Below are 26095 nucleotides of genomic sequence, written 5' to 3' on the forward strand. Positions count from 1 at the left end.
GCTTTATAACCCTTTCCAGACTGATACGTGTCAACTATTTTGTTTCTCATCTGTTCTTGAATTTCTTTAGATGTGTTGCTCATTAAGCATGCTTCACTTTGTCAGACAGGTTCTATTTAAGTGATTTCTTGATTCAGCAGGTCTGGCAGTAAGCAGGCCTGGGTGTGGCTAGTGAAATTTAACTTGGCTTTCTAAAATAATGTGGTTAATCGCAGTTCTTTCATGATTTAACAATTAATTTTTTATGTAGGGCCAGGCAGGTTTGGACAGCTTTTTTCCCTTAGTAAATCACCATTTTAAAACGGCATTTTGTATTTACTTGCATTAGCTTTGTTTAATAAAATTTGTTTGATCTGAATCTTTTAAGTGTGACAAATAGACAAAAAAAATAAAAGGAAGGCAAAACACTGACACTGTATATGTATGTGTGTGTGTGTGTGTATATAATTTGTATTTATTTTTTTTCAGTAGACTAGTTTCTAAACAGTAAATGTGGAACAAAAGTGGACTGAAATAACTGAAGTTGAGCAAGAAGAAAAAGAGATCTGAGTCCACTTTAAGTTCAGCTACAATGCAAATGCAAAGAGATTTGGGTCCTTTTTCGCCCCGTTCACATTTGCATCTGCAGAGATGCTTGAGTTTGGTTCCATTCAGACTTAAAGGAATAGCTCACCCAAAAATTGGGGACCGTCAACTGTTTGATTACCAACATTCTTCAAAATATCTTCTTTTATGTTTAACAAAAAAAAGAAACTTACACAGGTTTGCAACAACATGAGTAAATGACAACTTTCATTTTTGGGTGAACTATCCCTTTTAAGACAGAGCCAAAAGGCATTGCCTTCTAGTTAGTGTAGAGCAGTTTTTCATGTGATTTTATTCCTTATTATTCTTATTTTTGATATCTAAGCAGCAACAATATCAGATTATCATATCACAATTTAAATCACCACCGCAGTATTTGTTAAAGCGATTGCAATATGTTATTTTTACTAAATCGAACAGCCCTACTTAGAGTGTTTGTGTTGGACGGCTCCGTTCAGGGGCTGAGCTGCATCCGTTGGCTTCGTTCAGAGGTTACATGTTGGATGAGAGTTTCTGTGACATACTAGTGAGAGTGGTTTCGGGTCATGTTGTGACGACAGATGCCAAGCATAACTCAGCCTGGTGAAGTCTCAGAGCGAAAAGCAAGCCCCTTAAAATGGGGATGGAAGTGCAAAGCCCTCTCAAAATCTGACTTCATATCTTTTCCCATGTGTAGAGAAGTACTTTGACATGAAGAAAGCCCAGTGTAAAGAAGGCCTGGACATCTATAAGAAATTCCTCACTCGAATGACGAGAATCTCAGAATTTCTCAAAGTGGCAGAGGTAAGACGGCATAAACTGCTATGGGGCTCCCTGCTTATGTAATGACACACATTAACCAGCTCTTTCCTGTTCATGACAGCAAGTGGGAATCGACCGAGGGGACATACCAGACCTATCACAGGTGAGGAAAAAAAAAATTGACCTTTTTATTTTTTTTTATTTTTTTGAGGAAAAACTTACAGTGACTGCTTTCACTTCTGCCCATAAGCTACTTATCTGTGACTCTGCCCTTAGCTAAAGGTGGCACGGCTGCATTAGATCCAAACAAGTGCAAGTTGTAGAACTCTCTAACCTGCAGTTAACTAGAAATCTCAATACGTAACGTGAATTATAGGGAAGTCATCAGAGAGTTCTAGAACTGCAGCTAATTTGCTTGTGCAGTGAGGCTGCAAACCGCAGGCCTGCAGTGCTCGACGCATGCGGACATCTCTGCATGACACTGGTGGGGGAAGCTGTTCTAACTGTCCTTAATTCTTGATTCATACAGCACATAAAGGTGTGAGGCTGTGGGCAGCTTACGGGCTTAAAACAAAAATCAGGTCTAGGTTTAGGTCCGATTTCTTTTTTTTTTTTTTTTTTTTTTTTTTTTTTTTTTTTTTTTTTTATTAGCTTTTTACTTGTGTGTTAAGGAGACAATGTTAACAAGGAAATTATTATTTTTTGAAAAGAATACCAGAATCATAAAATTAGAGGGTACAGATTCCCCTCAAAGTCATGCCCGGTTAATATGGGGATTTCATTGGATTCTTAAACATTTATGTGTGATCTCCACCTTTTATATGTATATAGAAGTCTTTATATAGGCTATATTAAAGAAGTCTTTTTTTTCCACATAAAGCAGTTTTTCTCCATATATTAAGTTTACAAGATTTTGGTTTTTTTTTTTATTCTGCTTAACATTTCTGCAGTTTCTTAAATGCTCCTGAAAAAACCTCTGTTAAACTACCACCTTTATATTCTGTATCTTTCCTTATCTTTCCGTTTTCAGTTTACAGTTTGTGTAAGTACCTGCATCTCACTCTCTTCTCTCTATGTGTCAAGAGCTTTTGGTTTGTACCTTTGCATGCTATGTGTTTTTGTACAGCAGTGAATCTTCACTTAAGGGGACATTTTTGTCTGTAGTATGTTTTTAATATTGCGTATATAGTGTTTTATTAAAGTGATCTTTAAAAAATTAGATTTTCAGTTCATTAAAAATGTATATGAACATTTTTATATTTTTTGATAATTCATATAATATGGACAGTGATTCTGTATTATCATCATGCAAGACATTTTTAGATTATTTTTAAAATCCTTGTGTCAGTACCAAACTAGTCAGTTATTGTAATGCATCTGTTATACTATACATACATACATAAATGCGTAAATAAATAAATAAAATTACTGAATTAATAAATACATTTATTTTTATTTGTTTTTAATCTATTTGTCCTTTTTAACATTCTTTTTTTTCACTTTTATTAATTTATCTTTTTTATTGTATTTTTTTTATTTCTGTATTTAACTTTTTACATTTAAATTAGTTTATTTATATCAAGTCCAAGGCTTATTAAAAGTTTTCTCTACATTTTGAAAAATATCAAATAGTAATGTCACTGCATCATGTACAACATCAAAAATATTATTTAAAAATCCAGTGAAGGGTTGTGCATAGTAAAGTCATTGAGTCTCATCCATGTTAAAAAATAATCACATGTCATAAAACATTTAAGATAAGCTACATTTTTTCAAGATTTTAAGTAGTCAAAAGTGCCCCTAATTAAATAAATCACCACTATATGTTGTGTGTGTATATTTGTGGTCTCTGTGTGTGTGTGTGTACTGGCCTGTAAGCTAATGTTTCCATACCTCCAGGCCCCCAGTAGCCTTCTGGATGCCCTTGAGCAGCATTTGGCTTCATTAGAGGGGAAAAAGGTCAAAGACTCCACGGCAGCCAGCAGGTACATTGATTTTCAAGCAGTTAATTTTGAACTTTCTAGTATGTGAGGGGGTTGCTTTCCTCGTGCTCTGCATTCAGCGAGTGTGTGCGACTTTTGGATGTGCAGAGCATGTGTGGGGGAGAGGTTTGTTTGGTGCAGCTTTTCCAAGTCAGAGGAATTTTTAACTTTTTTTTTTAATGCTGAAAACAAGATTTTTGCTGCCATCTATAAATCAACATTTCATATCTCAATCATTCTTTAAAGGCTACATTACTGCAGTTTATATACAAAGAAATTGTACAAAGTTTGAAGTTACATAATTCACGTTTATATTTTATTCTGCTTGAAGTATTGAATTATTTTAAGGACAGGTGGTTTTAAGTATTGTGAGTGATGCCATTAAATTTGTTTATTTTATTTAATGTAACAAATATTTCTAAAGCAATCAGTGTAATGTGTTTAAACAAAGTGTAAGAGGAATGTACAGGTATTTGATGACTTGCAGTTTGGATGTAGGCTAAAAAAAAATGCAAGCTTTGCTAACACTGACACTCTTTGCGGAAGTCCAGGGTCAAACTGCGTTCCTGTAGAGGAAGCAGTAAAAATGTGCTCTTCTCTGTGCTCATGCTAGTAGCATTGATGTCTACTAATGCAAACCTAACGATTTCAACAGTGGCGTGTTTACTATATCAGGTCTTCTGCCTGTCTTTCTACACAGAGCCAGTACGCTGTCCAGTGCGGTGTCCTCTTTGGCCAACACGGGTATCTCTTTCACCAAAGTCGATGAGAGGGAAAAGCAGGCAGCTCTGGAGGAGGAGCAGGCTCGATTAAAAGCACTTAAGGTGTGAAAGAGTGGAAAGGTTTTTTTTTTTTTTTTAGTTAGCGCTTATTAAATTGGATCAAACCCAATTAGCAATGTAATTATCAAGGTTACGTGATTTGATTCTTCCATCAGGAGCAGCGTCTAAAGGAACTGTCCAAGAAGCCCTCCACATCCTCCACCACTGCTGCATCTCCCGTATCAACAGCAACGGGCACCATTAGTTCCGCCCCAGCCATTGACCTGTTCTCCACACCCAGCAGCTTCAATAACAGGTAATAGTTGTTTATATATGTATTGTTCAAAAGTTTGGTGTCAGTTTTTGAAAGAAATTCCTATTTTTATACACCAGAGACACATTAAATCGATCAAAAGTGACAGTAAAGACATTAATAATGTTACAAAAGATTTCAATTTCAACTAAAAGCTGCCATTTTAAATTTTCTGTTCATCAAAGAATCTTAGTAGCACTATTTTAATGTTGATTTTAAATGACAGCAAAGTTCAAATGCTTTTCAGCCGGTTAGATTGTGTGGGCGAAACTAATTGCTCTATATTTGATGATTGCTCCCACAGTCTCTCTGTTCTGATGATACACGGCTGGTAGTGATTATTTTCCCAGTTGGTCCATGAGTGCACATGTGCAATCGTTTGGCATCAATCTTCAGCTTTTAGTGTTTTATTAGGGCTCTATGCAGGACTACACAATGACGGCAAGTTAAACTCAGTGATTACGTTACAGGCGTATGTGATTTTAATGATGATGTCACCTAAGAAGTACCTGAGACATGCGTTATTAATGATGCTAAGGCAAGCATTATTATTACTATTATACTTGTGGTTAGGGGTTTGTTCAAATCAGATTAATGTCCTGTCCTGAGACTGTGCGGCTTTGTGTATTTAAAAAAAAAAAAAAAAAAAAAGTCAGTTCTAAATCATGCTCTGGTTCTCTTGTTTACACTAAAAGTGTGTGAATTCCTGCCTGGACAGGATCTGGCTGTGAAGAAGGTATTGATTGCATGTGAATTTCCCCCAACTCCCTAAATCTCTACTTTAAGCACTTCAGATCAACGTGCCAAGTTTGTCTTTGCCATATAACTGTGAAATGCTTGGCCCTTAGACTGCCGTTTTATGGAAGACATTAATGCAGTTCCTGTGTTTGTCTTGGTGCGTGTCTGGCTCCAGTACTCCGAAGGTGCCGAACGATCTTTTGGACCTGCAGCCCGCGTTCCAGCCCTCCCTGCCTCTCTCCACCGGCCTTCCTTTAGCCAACACATGGGGAGGTGAGCGGTCCACACCACAGGAACCCACAGATCTGCATTAATATGCATCTGATTGAAATCGAGCTTACATAAGCACTGTCTTCTCCTCTGAAATCAAAACTAAAGCAGTGAAAGTTCCCTCTTGAGTTTTATCCATGATGCTATCCATGGTCTTACTGCATGCATTTTATTTGTCTAAATAACATCTAATATGTAAAATCTGATAAATGAGAGTCAAATTTTTATTTGAAAGTGCTGATAAGGTGTGTAACATGATATTTAACGTAGCAGAACTGATATCATATTGGTTTCCGATATTAGTCAGGCAGAACCATAAAAAGCCTGCAGCTTTCTGTTTATTGAATTATACTACGTAAAACACACTCAGCAACCTTCACAGATGTATCACCTTGAAGCTCTTTGGAGTTTTAAGTATGCTTTACACTGTTCAACACCTCTGCTGTCATGTCCTACCACTTTTAAAGGAATAACTTACCTAAACATGATCATTCTGTAGTCATTTATTCATCCTTATGTCGTTCCAAACTTGCATGAGTTTCATATTTGTAAAATAAATATTAGATTAAATATATATTTTAGATTTATTTTAGAACTTTAAACTTTATATCAGAATTAAGTTCTACTGAAATGTAGGCATAGCCAGTCAAATACATTTTTATGAATTCTAATATTTGTCATGATTCAAATAATCATTCGTATCCATTTAGCTTCGATGCATGATTTGTTACAATATATTACATATTCATTACATTCCATGTCGGATGTCTCATTCAGTCTAGTTTATTTACATCTGAAAGCATCTAGACCAAACAGACTCCACCTCATTTGTCTGTTAGTCTTTGTTTGCATGCTTTCTCTGTCTCTCTCTCTAACCTTTTCCTGTTATTTTCTGTTTCTGTCTTGTCTTTGGCCGTGTAGATCCTTTCACGTCTACAGAGGCTGTTGACGACTCCATTCCAAACTTAAATCCTTTCCTTACAAAACAAGTTGTCGATCCTGTCCATCTGCCTGTTGTGTCTTCAGATGCTGTTAGTTTTTCCTCTAGGACACCCAGTCATGAAATGTTCGGTGGTAAACGGCTGTTCTTTTCTCTCATGTTGTGTGCTGTTTGCTTTCTTTCGCCTGCTGCGTGCCGGTCTGTTTTCCCTCCACTCTCATTTTTGTCCTGAATGCTCCACCGCATCAAGTGTACAAAGACCCGCTGGGCAGAACGGGCGAGACCCGAGTAGCCCTTAAAGTATCTGATACGCGTGTCTCAAGTTCATACCGGCTGTGTACTCAAAACCTAGTAAGCTGCCTACCTAGACAGTTTTTTTTGACAATGTCTAACTCAGAAGCTCAAATGCACTGGTGATGCCCAAAAATGCTGTCTCAAAATAGAATACTAGCCTACTGCATAATGCATAGTTATAGTCTGAATAACACCAATGTTAAAAAATTATTTAATTAAATGATTAATACCTATATATGTGTTAATTAAATAGCATTTGAAAGAGTTTGTTATATAGCATAAAATATATTATGCAGAATTATTAGTAATTCTTAGTAGCATTACAATGATACCATACTTCAAAATTTAAGGCATTAATATGTACTTTATAAGTACTAGCCAATATGCTAGTAATATGCATGCTAATAACAACTAGTCAATAGTTAGAACTGGTCCAAAAACTAAAGAGATTTTATTACATGCTTTAAGACAAACTGCATGCATTTTTGAATCTGAACTGCTTCTTGATTATTGAGGGAAAAAAAATTAAAAAGGTGTCTGTAATTTAAAAAACTAAACCAACATTAAACAAATCTGATCGTGAGTCTAGAAAAAAAATTATTTGTGGCAGTTTTTTAATCAAAAATAGTTTCTTCCTATACTTTTGTCACATTGGAAACACAAGGTCAGGTTGAGCACAGTGCATTGTGGGATACAGTGATCCTCGAAGTTGTCATACTGTGCAATATAAATGTAAAAAGTATGGTAGTATGTTATTCTGAATACAGCCTAGGTTTTGAAACACTATGTGTGTGCCTTTCTATGATTGTGTAAAAGCAATAAAGGAAGTCTAGCTTCTGTGAGTTTGTTCTACACTAGGGACTTTATTTATTATGTTCTCAGAGCGAACAATAACATATTTGAGAGAGTGATGGACAGATGGTTTGTTGCTACTGTAAAGAGTGTTTGTGTTTGTACAGCTGTATTATGGTGAGTTGGCTTTTATGATGGAGTAATGCTGGTCTAATATCAATACATGAGCGTGATCAAGAGTGAGAATGGCTTTTATCAAGTACAAATTAACTGCTTAAAAATACATGTACCCTATTTGAGTTTGGTGGTCCTTTTTACCCACAATAAAGCTCAATTAATTGCTTCTTGGTGGTTTTCTGAAGGTCTTTACGATGGTGTCTGGACCACCTTACTCAAAAATGTGCTTGGTTGTGCTTTGCTGCCTTTCCTGGATTTTGCTTTTACCCTTTTTTAGATTTCCCATCCTTAGAGTGTTAAGTTTGAAAGTTTTTCCCAAATGTCAATTTCATTTCTTGGTTCTCCAGATAATTACAATCCCTTTATTGATTCAAGCAGTTCCGTTGCATCACCCGTCGAGCCCTCTGCTCGGATGGGCTGCTTCCTCTCAGGTACAGACGTCCCAGTGCGATGTATGTTTTCTGACCTCAGGAAACATAATGGTGTTACCCCCGTGGTTTCCCCTCTGAGTGCTTTTCAACCCAAATTACTCTTAGTACCTTTATTCGTTTTAAATTTATTTTGTTTTAATTCCACCCTCTTGACTTACTTGAACATAGTATGCAGTCTTTTTACCCCCCCCCCCCCCCCCCCACTCCCACCCCCCGTGATTAGTTTTATTAATTTTGTCTCTTCACTAATTTTCTCATTTCTGGTTTCCTCTGCTTTTGTTTCTTGGCCTGTCAGACTCGTTCTGCTCTTCGGCTGCCTACCCTAACACTCCTCTCTTCCACTCTGAGCCCTCCGCTGTAGCTGGACTATTCGGAGGTAGGTGCCGTCCCTCCAGCTTGTCTCTCTTTCTTAGTGTGTCCTTCAGCTGTCTTCCCCTTTCCTTCCTTTCACAGGTGTGCTTTTGTTGGGCTAGTAGGAACAGGTTTCTTAAGTCAATTCAGACATTTGGCTCACAGTTTAAGTTTGAGCTTTCATTGTTAATTTTCTTTTAAAATAGTGTTGTCAATTTAATACTTTAGCACAATTAATTAGGAAAGGCTAATGTAAATTCAAAATGTATTTAAAATATTTTTTTATTCAAAATTTTTTTTTTTTGTATTTATATTTTATATTTATTTTTATATTTATTCTAATTTTACTCCGTTTTAGGAATTGTATGTGCGTTTGTCCTTTTTTTTAAAATGATTTTTATTTATATTTAACTAATTTATTTTTATTTCAGTTTGAATGATTTTTAGAACTTTTTCAACTAAATTGTAGTTAGTTGCCAGGGTTTATTTCTAAGTTTAAGTTTTATTTCAATTAACAAAAATAATTTGTAATAGTTTTAGTTAGCAATTATGATACTCCTTCAAGGATATAGTAATATGCCAAATTTAATTTAATCAGTCAGCGTATGTACACTACATTTGCATATGCATTTAACTTGCATCCTAAACATATGAAAATAAGAATAATATAAATCCCTCAAATGGCTCATAATAGGATACTAGATGAAACTTTACTGGTACTTTACTTTACTGGTATATCGAAGGAGTGGAATAAAATGCAAAAGTTTTATCTGACAGGATAAGTCGGCATGATACAGCAGATGTGGTTGTTGGTTGAACACGGCTGCTTTTGTAACTACAAACAGGTTGTGGGAAGTATGAGTCAGTTGCCATGGATTACCCAGTCAAACATTTGTGGAAGTCTGTCGACTACAGCAGAATTGAACCATTTATATTAATGATGGCAATTATGCATCACACATGAACTGGAAGAAAACAATAACCACTGTTTTGAAATTGCTGTTCTCTGGCATTCCTCAAACATGTGTAGGTGAACCAGTCTGTGGTGTTTTTTTAGATCTGACCTTAATTTCTTTAACACAGGGTTCTCTGCACCTTCCGCCGCCCAGCCTCCCAGTTCGACAGGCCTTAATGTTGACTTTGACTCCGTATTCGGCAATAAGTCGGCCGCCCACAACACAGACTCGGCTGGTAAGAGAGAAGTTAACCCAGTTGCTGTAACTCACTCACTGCTATTCTTCACACATGATGCTTCACATCCATCTCACTGCTGAAGGTCAATGTGTTTTGGGGCATAGTTCATTGGACCATGCTTAAGCTGACAGTGAAACTAGCATGTGAAAATGGTTATACGACCACTTTTCGTTTTTGTAGAAGTTGCTGGTCTCATTATGCATGTTATTACATTGGAAAAAATAAATCTGCCTCTACAACAGCATTAAACTTTTTTGCTGTTGTCATTAAAATATATCCGTTTTTCCATGTAAATGTGAATTTCTAAGCATTTTTAAATGTGAGCCCGTATCATGTAAGATAAGACCACCATAAGCTGTGCAGTCGTGTTTTGAGATGTTCCTCATTCTGTCCTCTTTCTCTCCTCTCGCTGTGTGGTTTGATCTGTTTGGGCCACTGACTTTGCATGGCACTGCATGTCTGGGTGAGTTGACTTCACAAGATTTTACCCACAATCACTTTCGGTCCTGCAACGTTTGCTTCGAGGGCGGCTGCCTCTCGCTCCACCCAACCTAATTGCGCATCTTCTGTTTGTGTGTGTTGTCTGCGTCTTTTATCCCTCTCCCAATCCCTCTCCTCTGTTTGTTTAAGATGATATTTTAGGTGGCATCCTGAAACCCACAGTGGGCTCTCCCAACCAGGACCTGACGCCCAGCGTCCAACAGCCAGGCAAACTGGTTTCCGATGACTTGGATTCCTCCCTTGCCAACCTTGTGGGAAGTAAGTGTCCTGTTCTTGTTATATCATACAAACAACCTTTTGTTATTAGAGCTACACGATTAATAAAAAAAAAAACAACAACACTAAAGTTGGGAAATGGCTTGGTGTGTTTACTACAAATTATTATAATAATAATAATTGTTGCTCGTATTAAATACAAATATATTAAAGTAATATTATTATTTTAATTTCACTGTTAAATAAAAATGAATGTTACCTTCAATATAATTTAAAATAATATTTTATAGTCATATTGATATATTCACAAAACGTGTGGCCAGATTGTGCAGCCTTGCAAACGAGCATAACAAACCTTGAGCTTTTTTTTTAAATCACAATCAGACTTAAAATAAAAAATAAATATTTTATTTTACCAAATTGTGCAGCCCTACTCTGTATTCTGGTACTAATAATCAGGAACGGGAAATGTAGTTTTATTTATTGATTTGGGATCCTATAAAAGTGAATTTAGTATTTCACAATGGCTGCCATAGGCCTCACTGGTTTTCTCTTTCTTCCAGATCTCGGTATTGGAAATGGAACAACAAAGAAGTATGAACATTTGCCGCTCATCTCAATCCAGATTCATAGTTCTCTTCAAACTCAGTGACTTGATCATGGTTGTTTCTTCTGTTCCTCCTCAGTGACATTCATTGGAGTCAACCCGGTGAGAAGAAGTTGACTGGAGGAACCAACTGGCAACCAAAGATGGCTCCGACCACAACATGGAACCCTGCCACCATGGTAAGGACAACATGTGCTTTCTCTGACTCAAATGAAACAAGACTTGAGCTAGAAACAACTGTCATAAACCAATAGAGAGACAATAGCTGATTCTGAAACATGGGCTCTGTTCCAAACCCTAATGAGCTGCCTCACTGTCTGCTGTCTAGATGGGCAGCTACCTTCTAAGACTGCATCATAAGTGACTGAATTGAAAGGCTGTACATTAGAAAAACTCCATTTCATGTGTCCTGTGTAGCATCCCGATGCTTTGACGATGTATACAGACACAAATGGCAAGCAAAATGCTAACATTTGTTTTGAATATGTAGTTATCAGTAGAGAGGATAGTTTACCATGGTGTACACTCCTATCTCTGCAAACATTTGTTTAACCTGCTTTATCATCATGTGATGTTGGAACTCTGAGTCATTGATGCGTTCAATTTACATCTTTATCTGTGTTTATCATTAACCGTGATCATCTCTGTTGGTGCTGGTATGCTCTTGTGACATCGAGACATCGTTTGACAATTTCTGAGTTGGAAGTACAACTTCAAGTGGCGTTCTGTTGCACTTTTCCAAATTGGAAGTTGATTCCATTATACTTTGGAGTTAGCATGTGGCTAAGCTAACACCTTGATGTTTTCTAATAAATATAATTATATAATTTATTATGTTTAAGTTAAAATTAAAAGTTATTAATTATTATTATCAATGTATAATGGGATTGTCTTATGCTATCAGGGTTTTTCCTGGGTCAAAATTGGTCTTTGGTGGTGGCTGACCGACATGGTCATCCACACACAGCAAAGAGTACCCTAGTACCCACATGATCCGCAAGCCCAATATTGACAATAAATGTTACATTTAAAATAAATACATTAATACATAAATACATTGTGATTTTTTTTTGTGTCCTATTTATTCATGAAAAAACGATCACTGTCAGGCTAAATAGTAAAAGAAAGCGATTACAGCTTATTTTACATGTAAACATCATCGATACCAAAGTATATTTGAAATGTCAAAGGCATCACAATTAATCTATTTACAAATGCAAATTATTTACAAATGCAGTTATCAGACACAGATATTACCTGTCACTCTCACTGTCATCCTTTCTTGCCCTCTTTGCAAAAAAGCTGTGATTTTTCCACGACTGGCTTTCATAGTTTTGAAAGATAAAATCCTTTTTCGATAGACCTGATAATTATTTTAGTATAATCATATCAATTAAAAAGTAGCATTAAAAATGTAGCATTAAAAGGTGTAATAGTGTAATTTTTTACCATATAAAATTTAATACAATTAGCAGCTAGCTAGCAACAGCTTGCTTTGTGCTTTGATCTAGTTTCATCTCACTCCAGTCTAACTTTAAACTAAATAATTTTATAGGTAATTTACTACACATTGTCATAGGCCTATACATACTGTGGATTATTAAGGCTAAATTTTACTAAACACTCTTGCTAAATGGGGTAAGCACACTTACTTTCTCATTTCAGAGGTGTATGTTCTTCTAAGAAGTATTGATTTGTTATACACTGATTCAGACACTGACGGGCAGACCAACTGCTTTAACCATTCATTATAATGAATCGACTCAAAGGAGTCATTAGGTCGTGAATCGGACTTTAGCGGACGTGTTGTGTGGGAATCCTGGCTGTTAGGACATCGTGAAAGATTTGTCAACACAACACACACACACACACACACACACACACACACACACACACACACACAAAACACTTCATAACTGGATAGATTTGTTTTTGCGTTTATTTAACGTTATGTCAGCTGCATGTGCGGAATGCTTGTCACAAGTTGTAAGAGAAGATAAGGCAACTTTTTTTTTTTGACTGCAATTCACACTCAGCGGTAATTCAGGAAAAATATTCTCCGAATGCAGCACGTGAAACATGGATTCGGTCTTCCGACCTTTAGGATCAGTTGATTTTGATGCGAGGGAGAGAGTAAAGACAGAACTGAAGACGGAGAGTGTGCGCGCGGGGGAGGGGCGCTGTGCTCGTTCTCTCCGTCACTCCGTCTGTAGCCTGCTTCGCTCACAAAACACAATTACACATCAAATAAGGCTTTGGCGGAACAAAAAATCGTTTTGGCGGCCGCCAAAAAATTTTCAATGTAGGAAAAACCCTGGCTATATAGTATATATTCAATGTTTTAACAAATATTTTTCAGGACTGAATAATTATTTATTACTATAATTATTTCCCTTAATTCTCTAAGTATTTAATTACTTAGGAAATATTTTTAGATAATTATATTTGTTATAATTTACATTTTATTTACTTTTTATTTCACTGGGATTGAATATATGCGATCCTGCTTTTATTTTGACCAAAATGAGGTATTTTATTAAGCAACTTGATTTGCTAACTTGGTTTCCTAGGTAGGCAGCACACTAGCATTTGGAGCAGAGCTGTAATCCACTCTCAAAAACAGCGGGAATGTATTCTGTCTTGTCTTTGTTTACAGTGTGTTTTTGTGAGCTCACAGTGTGAGATGTTATTGTGTTGTATGCCCTCTAATTGTGTTTGTTGCATTGTGTAACCATTCTCGTCCGACGGGATAAACAGAATGGCATGCTTTTCCCACAATACGTAAGTCAAAACGTTGAGTTGAACCATTCTCTGAAACGCATGAGATTATTAACCCCACCGCCTTTGCTTTGGTCACAGTTTATGACCTGTGTGTGTTTGAGTGACCAAAATTTGCACTGAAACCCATGAGCTGATCTAACCAGATGTTATCTCGGCATGGCTGACAGCTCTGTTCCTCCTCTAGCCTTTCCTCTCATCGGTTTCATTTGTTTATTGCCATCAGCAAACAACTGTAGTCATTTTGGCGTGAATCAATGGGCTAGTGTTCCCAGCGGAGGGTTTACCAAACAATGTGCAATGTCCAGTAAAGTAGGAAATCAAACAGTTTGAGTCAGGCCTTGGTAAACATTCTGATGGAAACACTTCCACTGGAGAGTTCTTTCTTTCTTAAACAGGATATGCTGAGCTGGATTGATCAATACATCAGCATGGTTTAGTCATATTTACTCCTGCAGAGTTGTTTTTGCTAGGTGCTGTTTCTCTGAAGATTACCGTACGACTGAGCTGTTTGCTTACTCTAGCTAGAAGTTTACAAAGTACCTTTTGTATCTTAATGAGATTCCTCAGTCTGCAAACACATTTATTTTTCATCATCTTGAGATTCATTGCAGCCTGTTCTGATTTAGTGGGATGTGCACAGAAAAACACACAAGGTTGTGTTTTATATTGGGCTGTAAATTGAATTATATTTTTATAAAATGGATAATTATGGCTCCAAATAGGACAAACTGTTCAGAGCATTTATAAAATGTTATGACAGTATGTTTTTTTTTTTATTGTTCAAAAGTTTGAGGATTGGTAAGATTTTTAAAAATGTTTTTTGAAATATGCCACTTATGCTCACCAAGGCTGTATAATTTTGGTCATAATATAGTAAAGCCAGTAATACTGTTAAATATTATTACAATTTAAAATGTAATTTTCTGCTGTGATTTCAAAGCTGAATTTTCAGCATCATTACACTAGCCTTCCGTCACATGATCCTTCAGAAATCATTCTAATATGCTGATTTGCTGTTTAAGAAACTTTTTCTTATTGTTATTAATATTGAAAAGGCTTATGCTGCTATTTTTTTTTCTTTCATGATTACTTGATGAATTGTCAAAAGAACAGCATTTATTTAAACAATTAAAAATCATAGTACTTTTATCAATCACAGTTATAGCCTATGACAAGGAGTGTTGTGACATCAAACTCATCATAGTTAATGGGTAAATTCCCTCAGTTCTTGTTCTATAAAAATGTTTATTTTACAATTTATCGGTCGTTTGGTCACAGTCACTCTGCTGAATTAAGGAGGCCATTCAGAGTCTGTCACACATTTCAATGGTGCACAAGTGGAAATAAAAGTGTGTCTGTGGCTACCGAAGGCCTTACTGAGAATCTCACAGCTCCTTCACAAAGAGCTTCTCTCTTCCACCAGAGCCCTGCACCTGCAACTAATCACTCTGCCTTCAAAGAGGACACACACACACACACACACACACTGTTTCTCGCTTTCTTCCCCTTTATCTCCTTGCCTATATTCCTGTTTTGATGCTCTGGTTGGAGTGTGTAAAGACATCTCTAATGTCTCCCAGATGTGAGCGGCTCTCCGTGAAGAGAAAAAACTAAAAGACTCGAGTATCTTTTGCAAATACATTTTAAAAAAAGTGTTCTGCTAGTCCACAAAGTTGCCTTTGTTCACTGTGTGTAAACGTGGAAACTGAGATGGCGCGTCTGGGGTAGTGATCTCATGGCTGCTCGAGTGGAATTTTCTCACTTAAGGTGTTCAGAAGAATCGTCCTTTCATGCTAAAAAAAAGCTGATGATGTTTTACCTGTGGTATTTCTGTACTAACGCTGAACGTGTCCTCCTAGGCTCCTTCTGTCATGGCCTTCCCTGCCACGACGCCCACAGGAATGATGGGATACGCAATGGTAAGTACAAACTGGGGATTTGTGCATTACTCACTCCATCAGTGTCAGAAGTATTAGCTTTTCAACTCCTGTATATTCAGAGACTGCAGTCATGCTGTCAGTCCCCTCTGGAGCATTGTGGGTGTGCGGAACACTGTGAAAGGCTCTCTAGAGTCCGAAGCACCTCTTCATTGAGCTTAGGGCAACATTAGAGATTTTTTTTTTTTTTTTTTTCTCGCTGCTTTTTATTCATCACACTAACAGGGATGACTACATTGATTTCTCCTCCATGAGCCCTTAGCTTTAAGAAAAAAAAAAAAGATGGACATCAGGTAGTGCCTGCAAGACATGTTTTAAAATCCTGATTTAGCACCTTATAATAATATTACCATTAATTATATATTAGTAGTCATTTTAATTTTAATCAAACAAAATGTATTTTAATTATTATATTAATTAATGTTGTTATTATTATTATTATTATTGGAAATAAAAATGATTACAGATGTAATTACATGCAGGTATTTTTAAAATATAAGTACAATGTAAAAACAAGTATGTACACAATAAGTGCATTGTACCAAATTATTAATTTAAATGTAAGTACATAGTTGTTAAGGCGAGTTAATATAAAGTTGGACCTAAATCATAATTAGAAACATTAATATTATATTGTATATTAATGTATATTGTATATTGTAATACTTTAAATTATAATTATATGTATGTCTGTATGTATATATTATATGTATTTAGTGGCACATAAGCATTCTATCTATAATCAGTGTTGAGTCTTTCCTTAGGTCCTTTAGCCATCTTTTATAGATTTACAGTATGCTCAATAGAACCCAGTAATAGAGGTTGAGTAAGCCATACAGGTAAAGTCAGCACAGGCCATGGTTAATGGCTTAAAGAGAGGAGGGCACTCGGTAGATGACACTTTTCAATAACAGCATCCGCACTTACATAACTGCTATTATGACTCATCCATTTTGGATCCTCCAGTCCAATCCTTGCATGTACCTCAGTTTTTTGTTTTTTTGTTCTTTTCTTTTAAGAGTTAGAACTTTTTGAAAAATATGAGTTGCTCCAAAAACAAAAGAGGAAGTTTCTGTGTGTAACTTATCCTGTCTGCTGTGAGTCATGTAGCTCAGGTGGAGTTAAACAGTAACTTCAGTCAGATCAGATGAGAACAGTGGGTTCAGACTAACTCGCATTCCTCTTTGCTGAGTTTCAGTACTGTCAAACAAAATATGATGTCAACAGAGGAACTTAGTAAGCCATTGGAATTTAAAGTTCCAGATAGAAACACTATGTCCCAAACAGCCACGACAAGCATTAAGCATTGCTCACTTGGTTTCTATATTACTTTAACTATATTACTACATTACTTCTATATTACTTTAACGTTTTATTCCTTTCTAGCCCCCTCAAATGGGCTCCATGACCATGATGACCCAACCCACCATGATGTACACTCAGCCTGTGATGCGGCCGGCCAATCCCTTTGGTCCAGTCTCAGGGGCACAGGTATGATCTCACACACAATGAGGTTACAAATCAATTGACCCTCAAACAGTCAAATTTAGAAGTCTTAAGGTCTGGTCACATGTTTAGCGAATGTTCGCAGACTAAATCTAGCCATTTTTAAGAATTTTGCATTGACCAACAGTCTCCGTTTTTTTTTTTTTAGTTGGCAAAATTTTGCTAATGTGACCACACCATAATCCAATCAAATTAGTCCTTTTCAGAGCACAGCAGCATCCATAGGTCTCCGCTTTTTGATAAATGTTTTTGCATTGATCCCGCCCCATGACTCTTCTTGTAATAGAGCCATCCGCTCAACCCTGACTGATCACGCTCTATTCTAGAAGCGGCTCCATTCAGAATGCGCTCTAGTTTGTTCACCTTCATGTGCCATCGCAGCGCAATTCTGAATATGAAAGCTAGCATCGTGGCCTTCACACATCTCTGGGAATGGATATGTATTCCACACCACACTAAATTCTTAGCTCGAAATACATATCGTGCCCCCAACCACCCCTGCTTCATTTCTGCAGTAGTGTTAGAGCAGGAAATTGGTACCATCCCGCAGCCTTGCAGAACGAGAAGGACTTTAGTGGCTCTCTTTTTCTTGAACCTCTCTGTTATTCTTTAGCCTGTCTGGCTCTGAATTGTCCTCTCGTGTGTGTGTGTGTGTGTCTGAGTGTTTCCTGGCTGTCCTCGTACCCCTTCAATCTCTCTCAATCTTTCTGAACTAGCTCTCTACAGCCTCTAGTCCTTCCAGTTCAAGTCCTCTCAGAGCTCCGGGACAGGACCCTTTTGCACAGCTGTCTCTGAAGGATTTCCTTTAGAGCATCTTTAGGTACAGCATGTCTGCTGTGTGTGTGTGTGTGTGTGTGTAATTGTGATTGATTGACAGGAGCTTTCTTGCTTTATAACAGTGTTTGTGTGTTTCTATTGCAAAAAGTCTTACCCTTGTTTTTCTCCATGTGCTGCAATACTAATGTATTCTATATACATCAGTTTTGTAACAATTCCGCTTCAGTAGAGCCTATCTCTTGAAGTTCATTAACCAATCATGCATGATTTTGTTCTGTTTTCCTTATGATTTAAAGGGGTCATATCATGTGGAATCAAATCTTTTGAATTCACCATGTAATGGAAGTAGCAACAGATCTTTCTTGAAAAAATGTCTTTGGTGTTTTTAAACCAGAGTATCTCTTAAACTTATAACGCAAGCGTCTAGTGTAGTTGTGGCCTCCAGTAGTTTGTTTTTGTTGTTGTTTTCTCTTCTCCGTGTCTTTTCCAACTGTGAATCAATGACCCACCTGTGAGCATCTGTGGTTTTAAAAAGTCTGTATAGTACACACATTATTTCTAAAAATTAGTAAAGGTTTTCGGACAACTAAAACTTTGGGGAAAAAGTGACATGACCCCTTTAAGTTTAAGTTTTAATCCTTTTTGAAGTAGGTTATCCTGAGTTGCAGCTTCATAAACTCATCTCATCATTTATTGGCTGCTTTACTGGAAACATTTGCATAATCAGTTCATTTAGTGACGTTACGTACAATTACGATGGACAGTCAATCATCCAAAAAAACATTCAAACTTGCTGTCCTGGACTTGGTATAAGATGTCATAATGTGTACGTTCATCACAATGTGTCAAATATACAAAAACGTTCTAAAATATGAAGCTTGACTGTATCAGTAAATGTGCATTTCTCTGATTCCAGATGCAGTTCATGTAGGAGAAAGAAGGAGGGTCGATTCTTCCCAAGAATGAATTACACAGCAAATCTCAAACCTTTAATCTCTCTCCAGTTGGCTATTCGACTCTTCACGGAAAGTTCTGCCCCAGTACAAACCAGTACAGGAATCAGTGGGAGGGGCTTTATGGGATACGATGGGTGGGATTGGGAGGGGTAAGACTCTGTTGCCCAGAGATGGAGGACACAGCACTCAGTTTGTAATTTGTTGCGGTAAAAGTTATTGTACTGTCTATAATGAAACACATGGGTGTTGAGAGAGCGTGGGTGCTGGAATGTGGTGGGGTTTCACGCAAACACGGCTTCACTTTTTTCCTTGGAATGCGAAAAGAGGGATCAGGGAGGGATTTAGGTGGAGTTCTGTCTTTATCCGATCACCAATCAAAGCATTACCTGATTTAACCATCACCAATTAGAAATTCTAACATCGGTTTCTACTATGATTTCTACTTTTTTATGTTATGAGGTTTGCAGTAGACATTCCTTGTGTATTGTCTGTATTTATTTATGATTTACCCACTGAGGACATGAAAGAAATGAATAATCTTTTTTTTTCTTTTGAACTCTTCCTTACGGGAGGTGTTTCGAATTATGCGTTCATATGGGTATGATTGGTTGTATAATTCGGATTTTGAGTGACTGAATTATGAAAAAAATATATATAATATAAAAATGGGGGGAAATGGACACCTATAAACTGACTGATACAGCACTAAGTATTCTCAGAAGCAGTTGTATGTCTAGTGCAATTTCTTTGTAGCTCAAATGCTCACCGCCCTCCATTCGTAACGGACATAGGATTAAATATACAAATCATTATGCCACATAGTCAGCTCTGTGCCCCGGGGAGGTGGGTGGGTTTTCGTGAGGGAGCATTTAGCAAAGCACTACATTTGTGATTCAGCGACATTGCATTTGGGGAAGATCTGTATTGCTTTCTGCTTGGCATGTCATTATTTTACATTTGACCGTTATATGGCTGCATTTTCAACCTGAATGTGCAGAGTCGCCTTCGTTTCCGGGCCATCTGGGAGGAGAACAGCTGTGTGTGTGTTTGTGGGTGCGAGTGTGTGAATGTGAGTGAGAAATGCAGGTTGCTGTCTGTATCGGGATGGGGTCGGTAGTGTCTAGCTGTAGGTCCAGTGGCGGGACGAAAGGGGGCGCTGTTGATCAGTGCCCCGTGTACATAAAACAGGCCCTGTCCAATAGGGAAGTACACAAAAGGTGGTCCGAATATGAGGGCGATTCTGTCCATTGATTTCGCATATTAACTGCATCATCCCTGCAGATTATATTTTGTTTATATGACAAAAAAAATGAAGCAGAATTTGGGTGATTTTCAAATAAAGTGCAGCTTCCACAGAACTAAGTGTGTATGTTTGTTAATTATGTGTTCTGTTTGTCTGTGTATAATCATTTATATCACATACATACAAAGTATTACTTATTTTAATATAAATTATTTATTTCTTTATATATTTTTGGATTGCATAAATTGTTTGCCGTTCCCGTTTTAATTATTATAAAACAGCTGCTGAATTTCACAGCTGTCGTTTATATAATTATACATACAGTATAATTTATTATTATTTTGAGTGTACAGGAATTATTCACCATTTGTAATTAAATTTTTATCCAACTGCTGAATTTCACAGGTGTCGTTTACAGAATCATCAGCTTCTCCAGACTGTGAACTTGACTGTTTAAACGTTCTATGGATGATATCTGTTGTAACCGGCCACCTTTCAGTTTGCAGCAGGTCAAAGGTCATCTCCTCGCCCATATCCGCAGGATCATTTGGTGGTGGGTGCAGGGGGTATGCTTTACCTATCACCCACAGCAACTTCTGCTCCAGCGAGCCCAGATGCGTCGGCCCTTCATACAAACACAAACACAGGACGTTAAAACGGCTTCCAGTTTGGCTTCACTAACAAGGGTAGTGACTGTTCCCCATCCCTGCTCGTTTCATCTATATTCTAGCCCATGATGCCTGGAAAAGGCAGTGGGAAAATCACAGACGCTCTTTTTCCACAGACCTTATCTTGCTTATGTGCCACTGAGAGAGCCTTTTCAAGATTTGCTGCCTTTGGCAGAGATCCTTTCTGGGTATTTTGCCTGATAGTATCTCAAACATAAGCACAGAGGGCTCTTCTGAGGTGGCGTCTCATTAGTAATGAATTCGTTGCTAATCAAAAATTAATGATTGTTTATTGATGCCATCTTCACCCATAATGGTGAACACAGCTAGTATTGTCCTTACCGTGAAATCAGCCTGACTGCTGAACATTTCACTAAAGTCAGGTGGGCTGGAAGTTGTTGTGCTACCAGAGGCGGTCACATTGCTTTTCTGTTGAGCCCCTTTGACTTCTGTTAATGGGTGCAGGGGATACCGGGCTCTGTCTACCAGCTCTAGAAAAGAATATGCATTATGGGTGATTAATGTCAGGTATTTTATGGCCAACATCAGTGTAGCTGTTAGCTGCTGCGCTCAAAGGCCATTAAGTTTAAACCACTCAGGACATGAAATTTTGAGTGGTAATGAAAACAAAGCCTCCCTGTGATGTATTGTGGGTATAATTACAAGACTTCCTCTACTTTGAGAGCCATGAACAGTGCCAGTGACAGCATTCAGAGTCACCCATCCTCCATAAAACCTGCTACTGGGCTATATATGTTTTTTTTTTTTTTTTTCATGATTAGCTGGAAGTTTTGTACTTGGGATTATTATTAATATCTCGCTTTGTTCATTGAAAATTAGCATTGTATTGTTTAGAGTATTTCCTATGGGCTTTTAGAAGAAAATTAAAAATCCTATGGGCTTTTAGCGTTTTATTTTGCAGATAAAATCCAGTCATTTTCAGGAGAATCTGTGTAATCGGGAGTTTTGTGCAAGTCATGTAATTCTGACAGAATGTGAAGAGATAAATATGAGTTTTCAACATATTAGGCTTACAAATAAGACTTAATGTGAACATATATTTTGCTTATAATTCAAACTGATTCCTATCCAAATCGAAGAAATAGCAGAATTAAGGGTCCAGCACTAGCCTAGCAACCGTCATTGAGGGATTTCTCCTGGTATTTTAGCGTTCAGTATGTCTACTGTTATGGTGCCATCTATTGGTTATAAAATGTCAATGCAAAATAATTCTAAAGCACCGTGTGTTCAGTTTAGTTTTTTATTCTTAGACTGAACACTGCTATTATTAGGGATGTTTGGATTACCTGATGTTTCCTCAGGGTTTATTTTCATTATGTTCCTGTCCATATTGTGAGTGTCATGGGACCCAAGGCTTGCAGATTGCACAAGAAACTCATTGCCTGGGCTGAGGGAAACAAGATCCAAGATTTCCTCTTCTAACTTATGGACGGTGGATTCCAACACTGCAACCTTCTCGTTATATAGGGGAACCTGATATGGACGATTAGTGGCATTGTGTAATCTTTGCATGTACAATAAGATGTAAAATAGAACCTAAACAAGACCACACCTGTTTTTTCAGCCAATGCATTTCTTTAATCTCTAGTTTACTCGTGTTATCAAGGTTTTCTTTCGCTCTCTGAAACATAAAGACGGTTTCAGTACCCCAGAACAGATGTAATATTCACAATTCAGACAACAATAAGGTGTTTGCAGTACCTCAAAGGCGAGCTGAATTCCATCCTTTAAACTCTGTGCTACTTTTTGCTCCGTTTCATTGATAGCCACAACCAGAGATTTCTGAAAATATTCTGGATTTTTTATATTAAAATGTTATTTGTTTTAAAAAGAACATTTATTTTTATTTAGTAGTACTGTCCTGAATAAGCTGTTTCACATAGCAGATGTTTACCTATAGTCCATAAAACAAAATATTAATATTACATTTTTATGAAGTCATCCAATTTTTTTTTTTTTTTTTTTTTTTTTTATAAATTCTGATATTTATTTGTCCTGTAGGTTGTATGTAAACATCCATTATGTAAAGAAACTTATTTAGGGTCGTGATTAATAAAAAAGAAGCATTTTTTACATTATTATTAGCGTTCTGCAAGATTACTGTAAACTTATGACCACAACTGTAGAGTATTTAATATTTAAACATAATCAGAATTTGTGTTCTAAATGGAGTAGAAGATAGAAAACACACACCTGATATCTCCTGAAAGGTCCTTTGTGTTAAGGCAATGTCTTTTTCCAGTTTCTGTATCTTTTGCTGGTCTTTAATGCTGCCCTCATTCTTATACTGAAGCCATACCTGCTGTTCCTCCTGCAGTTCCTTCACTTGCACCTGCAGCCTTGCAAGCTTACAGCGCAGTTCTGTATAAACCACACAAACTATTTTTAAAGGTGTTCACTAAGGGACAGCAATGTACTTTTATGATTTATGTATCGCATATAATAATAAAACTAGTACATGTTGTGGGCTATATTAAAATTTTTCTGTAGCCGTAGCTTTGTATGGTTGGAAATTCTGCGACTCGTGATAACAGTTTTATGAACTTAACCATCAGTTTTATTGAAAAGATCTGACTCTTGGTCTGATTCTCATGAACACACCAACACAAAGCTATCAAACGTGACTTTAGATGACATTAGGAATATAGCTCATACGTCATATTTAATTGTGTAATGTTCTTTTATGGTATTTTGCCTCTTTTTTGAAGCTTGAAAAACTGGAACATCGTAAAATGCCTAAAGGGTTAGTTCTGACAAAAATTCAGATTAAATGATCATATTCTCACCTTGGTGTTGTTTTAGTGCCATATACACTTCTTTCTTTTTCGGACCATAAAAAAAAAATATATAGCCTATATAATGGTAGTGGGGGTTTTTTAAGACACAAAAGTATCACTGAATGTTCACCGCGTTTTCTGCTGGGTGTATACAATAGGGTTTGTTGGAAGAAAAAAAGCGAAATTGAATGTATTAATAATAATAATAATAATAATAATAATAATAAATAAATAAATAAATAAATAAATAAATAAATAAATCCTGGTTTTCTGTACAGGACTGTACGTTCAAGAGACGATTTGCGCTGCCGTTCACTAAGACTTGCCAGTATTAAGTTAGACTGTGATATTAAAATTTATCTTCTTGCTTCTACACAGTGTTTTATTAATAAGGTGTACTAAATTTGGTCTTTAATATCACTGAATACACGAATCCACTCCGGAAATGTGGCTTTACAATATGCTGAATATAGCGTCTAAGTCATCATTTTTCATACTTGAAAGATTCAGTCCCCGTTTATCGTAACAGAAGGTTAGAACATGAGGGTGAGTAAATGACGACAGAGTCATTTTTAAGCGAATTATTCCCTCAAAACATTGTTATTGTCACTCAAGTACCTTCTAGTTCTTTCTCTTGCTTGTGTTTGAGCTCCAGGTTCTCCCGGGCCGTGCACTCCACCTGCTCTTCATCTTCTCGCTGCCTCTGCTCCAGGTTCCTCTCCTGCTCCTTCATCTTCTTCTGCAGTTCACGCACATGACCTCTGTGCTCTTCTCTCAGCTGCTCCTGCTGCAGACACGTGTTTGAGTTTAATCTTTCCGTCATCATCTTCACAAACATACTGTTGACACTTAAGACCAGCTTTATCAGTTTTTGCTTCTTATCTTCTAGTTGGCATATTTCTTCCTCAAAATCTTGAATCTCTTCTCTTTTAACCTGAATTCTATTAGAAATAAAGATATTAGACTCTCAAGAATAGGCAAAGCAGTGAGGATAGATAATATTAAGAACCGTACTAACTGGAACTGTATGAAGGCCTCTGACAGAGATGTTGTATCTAATGTCTTGCTCATTTTCCCTTATGCCAGGAAATGATCATATTTAATATGAAAACAAACGAAAACAACAGCATTTATTAAACTTTCAAAGAGACTGTGTTAAGATAACAATTTGTGGGGGTGAGAACGCAAACAATATAAGCCTACCTGTGAGCTGCGTTTTCTTTTTTATTCTAACGTTATGTATTTACTTAATTTTCCGGATATGTTTACACGTTGTCAAGGAAACTAACTGCCGCTGTGAACTCGATCAGCAGGGGGCGTGCGTTTATACAATTTATTCTGAATCTGAACTGTATGAAAATTTTCATATCCTCAGGGGGAAAAAAGCTTTGTGAATGTAGTGTTTTTTCATGTAATTACATTGTTTAGAGCATAAGAAAAAAAAGAGGAAAAATAAATTTAGGAAAAATTATATTTTCTTATGCTATGTCCTCTATAGACATCAAAATAAAATGACATGAATTGACATTAAAGAATGGAAAACAATGGAATTTTTTAAAAAAAATCAATCAGTTTTTAGGTTTCAAGATTTTTTTTATATACAAACTTTGTATAAAGAAGATTCTCAACTGTTATAAAATATAAAACAGAATGATTTGACATGTCATTTTGCTTTATACAATATGTGTGTAAAATCTCCATAAACTAGTTCTCCCATTAAACACAATATTATCTATACACTGTACAGCATGGTGAAAAAAGTAGTGTAATAATGGGAGTAATATTTGGCCAGATTTTCATCCTAATATCTAATATTTCATAAGAATATTGATATACAATTTATTTTGCTATTCAATTGTTTTGTCTCCCGAAATGTGTAATAAACATGCTTTTAGTCCTCTACATGAAGTCATATTTTGATTTGAAACCCAATAACATTTTACTGAGATATGTTGATTTATGACAGTTAATCAGTGTTAAATTATAATTCCAAAATATTGTCATATTTCCATAAGGATGTACAATTTTATCACTAAATTAATGTCAGCCATTTTTAAAGACCAAGGGGAGGGAGTGGTCATGGTGAAACAGCCAAACATTTGGTATCTCTGAAAAAGCCCCGAATGTGCTCTTTACAGGACATCCAGACTTCAAACTGTGACATGTATGGTCTCAGAGAAATACACTAAAATATAATGTCCACTACAGAGACAAAAACTCCAGAGCTGGGTCATATCTATAAAAGCACATTTGTCAAAAGCAAAAAATTTATACTACTGAGTTTGCTTTGTTTATTTGGCATTAATAATAATACATCTGAATGTATATAGCAAACAAATTGTACATGTGATATTCTCATGTATTATTATCATTAGGTGCGTACATAGCTTTAGGTTGGGTGTAACAGCTGAAAATCAGGCAGGTCAGAACGACATAAAACGACTCATGTTCATTAAATAGTCTGAAACACAGGGAGTGGAGAGACAGAAAGAAGTTTGTAGGTAGTGACGTTATAGATGATGTTTAATTTCCATAC

The 26095-nt window shown here is 36.6% G+C and overlaps 2 protein-coding genes across 31 annotated transcripts in view; one reads left to right on the forward strand and one right to left on the reverse strand.

The window, feature by feature from the left end:
- LOC109097877 (phosphatidylinositol-binding clathrin assembly protein-like) overlaps positions 1-20208 on the forward strand; it is a 37151-nt gene extending 16943 nt beyond the window's left edge. For 3 of the 28 annotated variants that reach the window (XM_042732673.1, XM_042732672.1, XM_042732674.1), the window contains exons 8-26: positions 1262-1368; positions 1448-1489; positions 2357-2368; positions 3226-3311; positions 4009-4132; positions 4246-4385; positions 5296-5393; positions 6312-6464; positions 7941-8024; positions 8320-8400; positions 9459-9566; positions 10200-10328; positions 10850-10880; positions 10973-11072; positions 13651-13674; positions 15534-15593; positions 16998-17102; positions 17834-17937; positions 18811-20208. In XM_042732673.1, the coding sequence (XP_042588607.1) occupies positions 1262-1368; positions 1448-1489; positions 2357-2368; positions 3226-3311; positions 4009-4132; positions 4246-4385; positions 5296-5393; positions 6312-6464; positions 7941-8024; positions 8320-8400; positions 9459-9566; positions 10200-10328; positions 10850-10880; positions 10973-11072; positions 13651-13674; positions 15534-15593; positions 16998-17102; positions 17834-17926 (1577 nt within the window). In that variant the 3' untranslated portion in view covers positions 17927-17937; positions 18811-20208. The remainder of the gene's footprint in view (positions 1-1261; positions 1369-1447; positions 1490-2356; positions 2369-3225; positions 3312-4008; positions 4133-4245; positions 4386-5295; positions 5394-6311; positions 6465-7940; positions 8025-8319; positions 8401-9458; positions 9567-10199; positions 10329-10849; positions 10881-10972; positions 11073-13650; positions 13675-15533; positions 15594-16997; positions 17103-17833; positions 17938-18810) is intronic. The other 25 variants (XM_042732681.1, XM_042732682.1, XM_042732676.1 and 22 more) reach the window with 23 other exon arrangements.
- ccdc83 (coiled-coil domain containing 83) lies at positions 19717-24848 on the reverse strand. 3 transcript variants are annotated; one of them, XM_042732702.1, is made up of 10 exons: positions 24763-24848; positions 24578-24635; positions 24416-24500; positions 24178-24346; positions 22976-23143; positions 22484-22575; positions 22335-22403; positions 22069-22255; positions 21104-21252; positions 19717-20719 (listed from the first exon to the last, which is right to left on the reverse strand). In XM_042732702.1, the coding sequence occupies exons 2-10, from the start codon at positions 24628-24630 to the stop codon at positions 20450-20452; spliced, it is 1242 nt and encodes a 413-aa protein (XP_042588636.1). In that variant the 5' UTR covers positions 24631-24635; positions 24763-24848; the 3' UTR covers positions 19717-20449. The 3 variants fall into 3 exon arrangements, with proteins under 3 accessions (XP_042588636.1, XP_042588635.1, XP_042588637.1); XM_042732701.1 differs by having other exon boundaries at positions 24178-24500; XM_042732703.1 differs by lacking the exon at positions 19717-20719 and adding an exon at positions 20846-20958 and having other exon boundaries at positions 24178-24500.
- Between the last annotated feature and the right edge of the window lie 1247 nt (positions 24849-26095).

Source organism: Cyprinus carpio, chromosome B10 (assembly GCF_018340385.1).
Source record: "Cyprinus carpio isolate SPL01 chromosome B10, ASM1834038v1, whole genome shotgun sequence".
Lineage (NCBI taxonomy): Eukaryota > Metazoa > Chordata > Actinopteri > Cypriniformes > Cyprinidae > Cyprinus > Cyprinus carpio.

Bases quoted from the DNA above. Each gene is read 5' to 3' on its own strand.
- ccdc83 (XM_042732701.1), bottom strand. From the start codon at position 24,630: ATGAGCAAGACATTAGATACAACATCTCTGTCAGAGGCCTTCATACAG. The intron at 23,144-24,177 runs GTACTTGAGTGA...TGGTTTATACAG, and splicing joins GCAAGAGAAAGAACTAGAAG to AACTGCGCTGTAAGCTTGCA. The intron at 22,256-22,334 runs GTGTGGTCTTGT...CGTCCATATCAG, and splicing joins TGCATTGGCTGAAAAAACAG to GTTCCCCTATATAACGAGAA.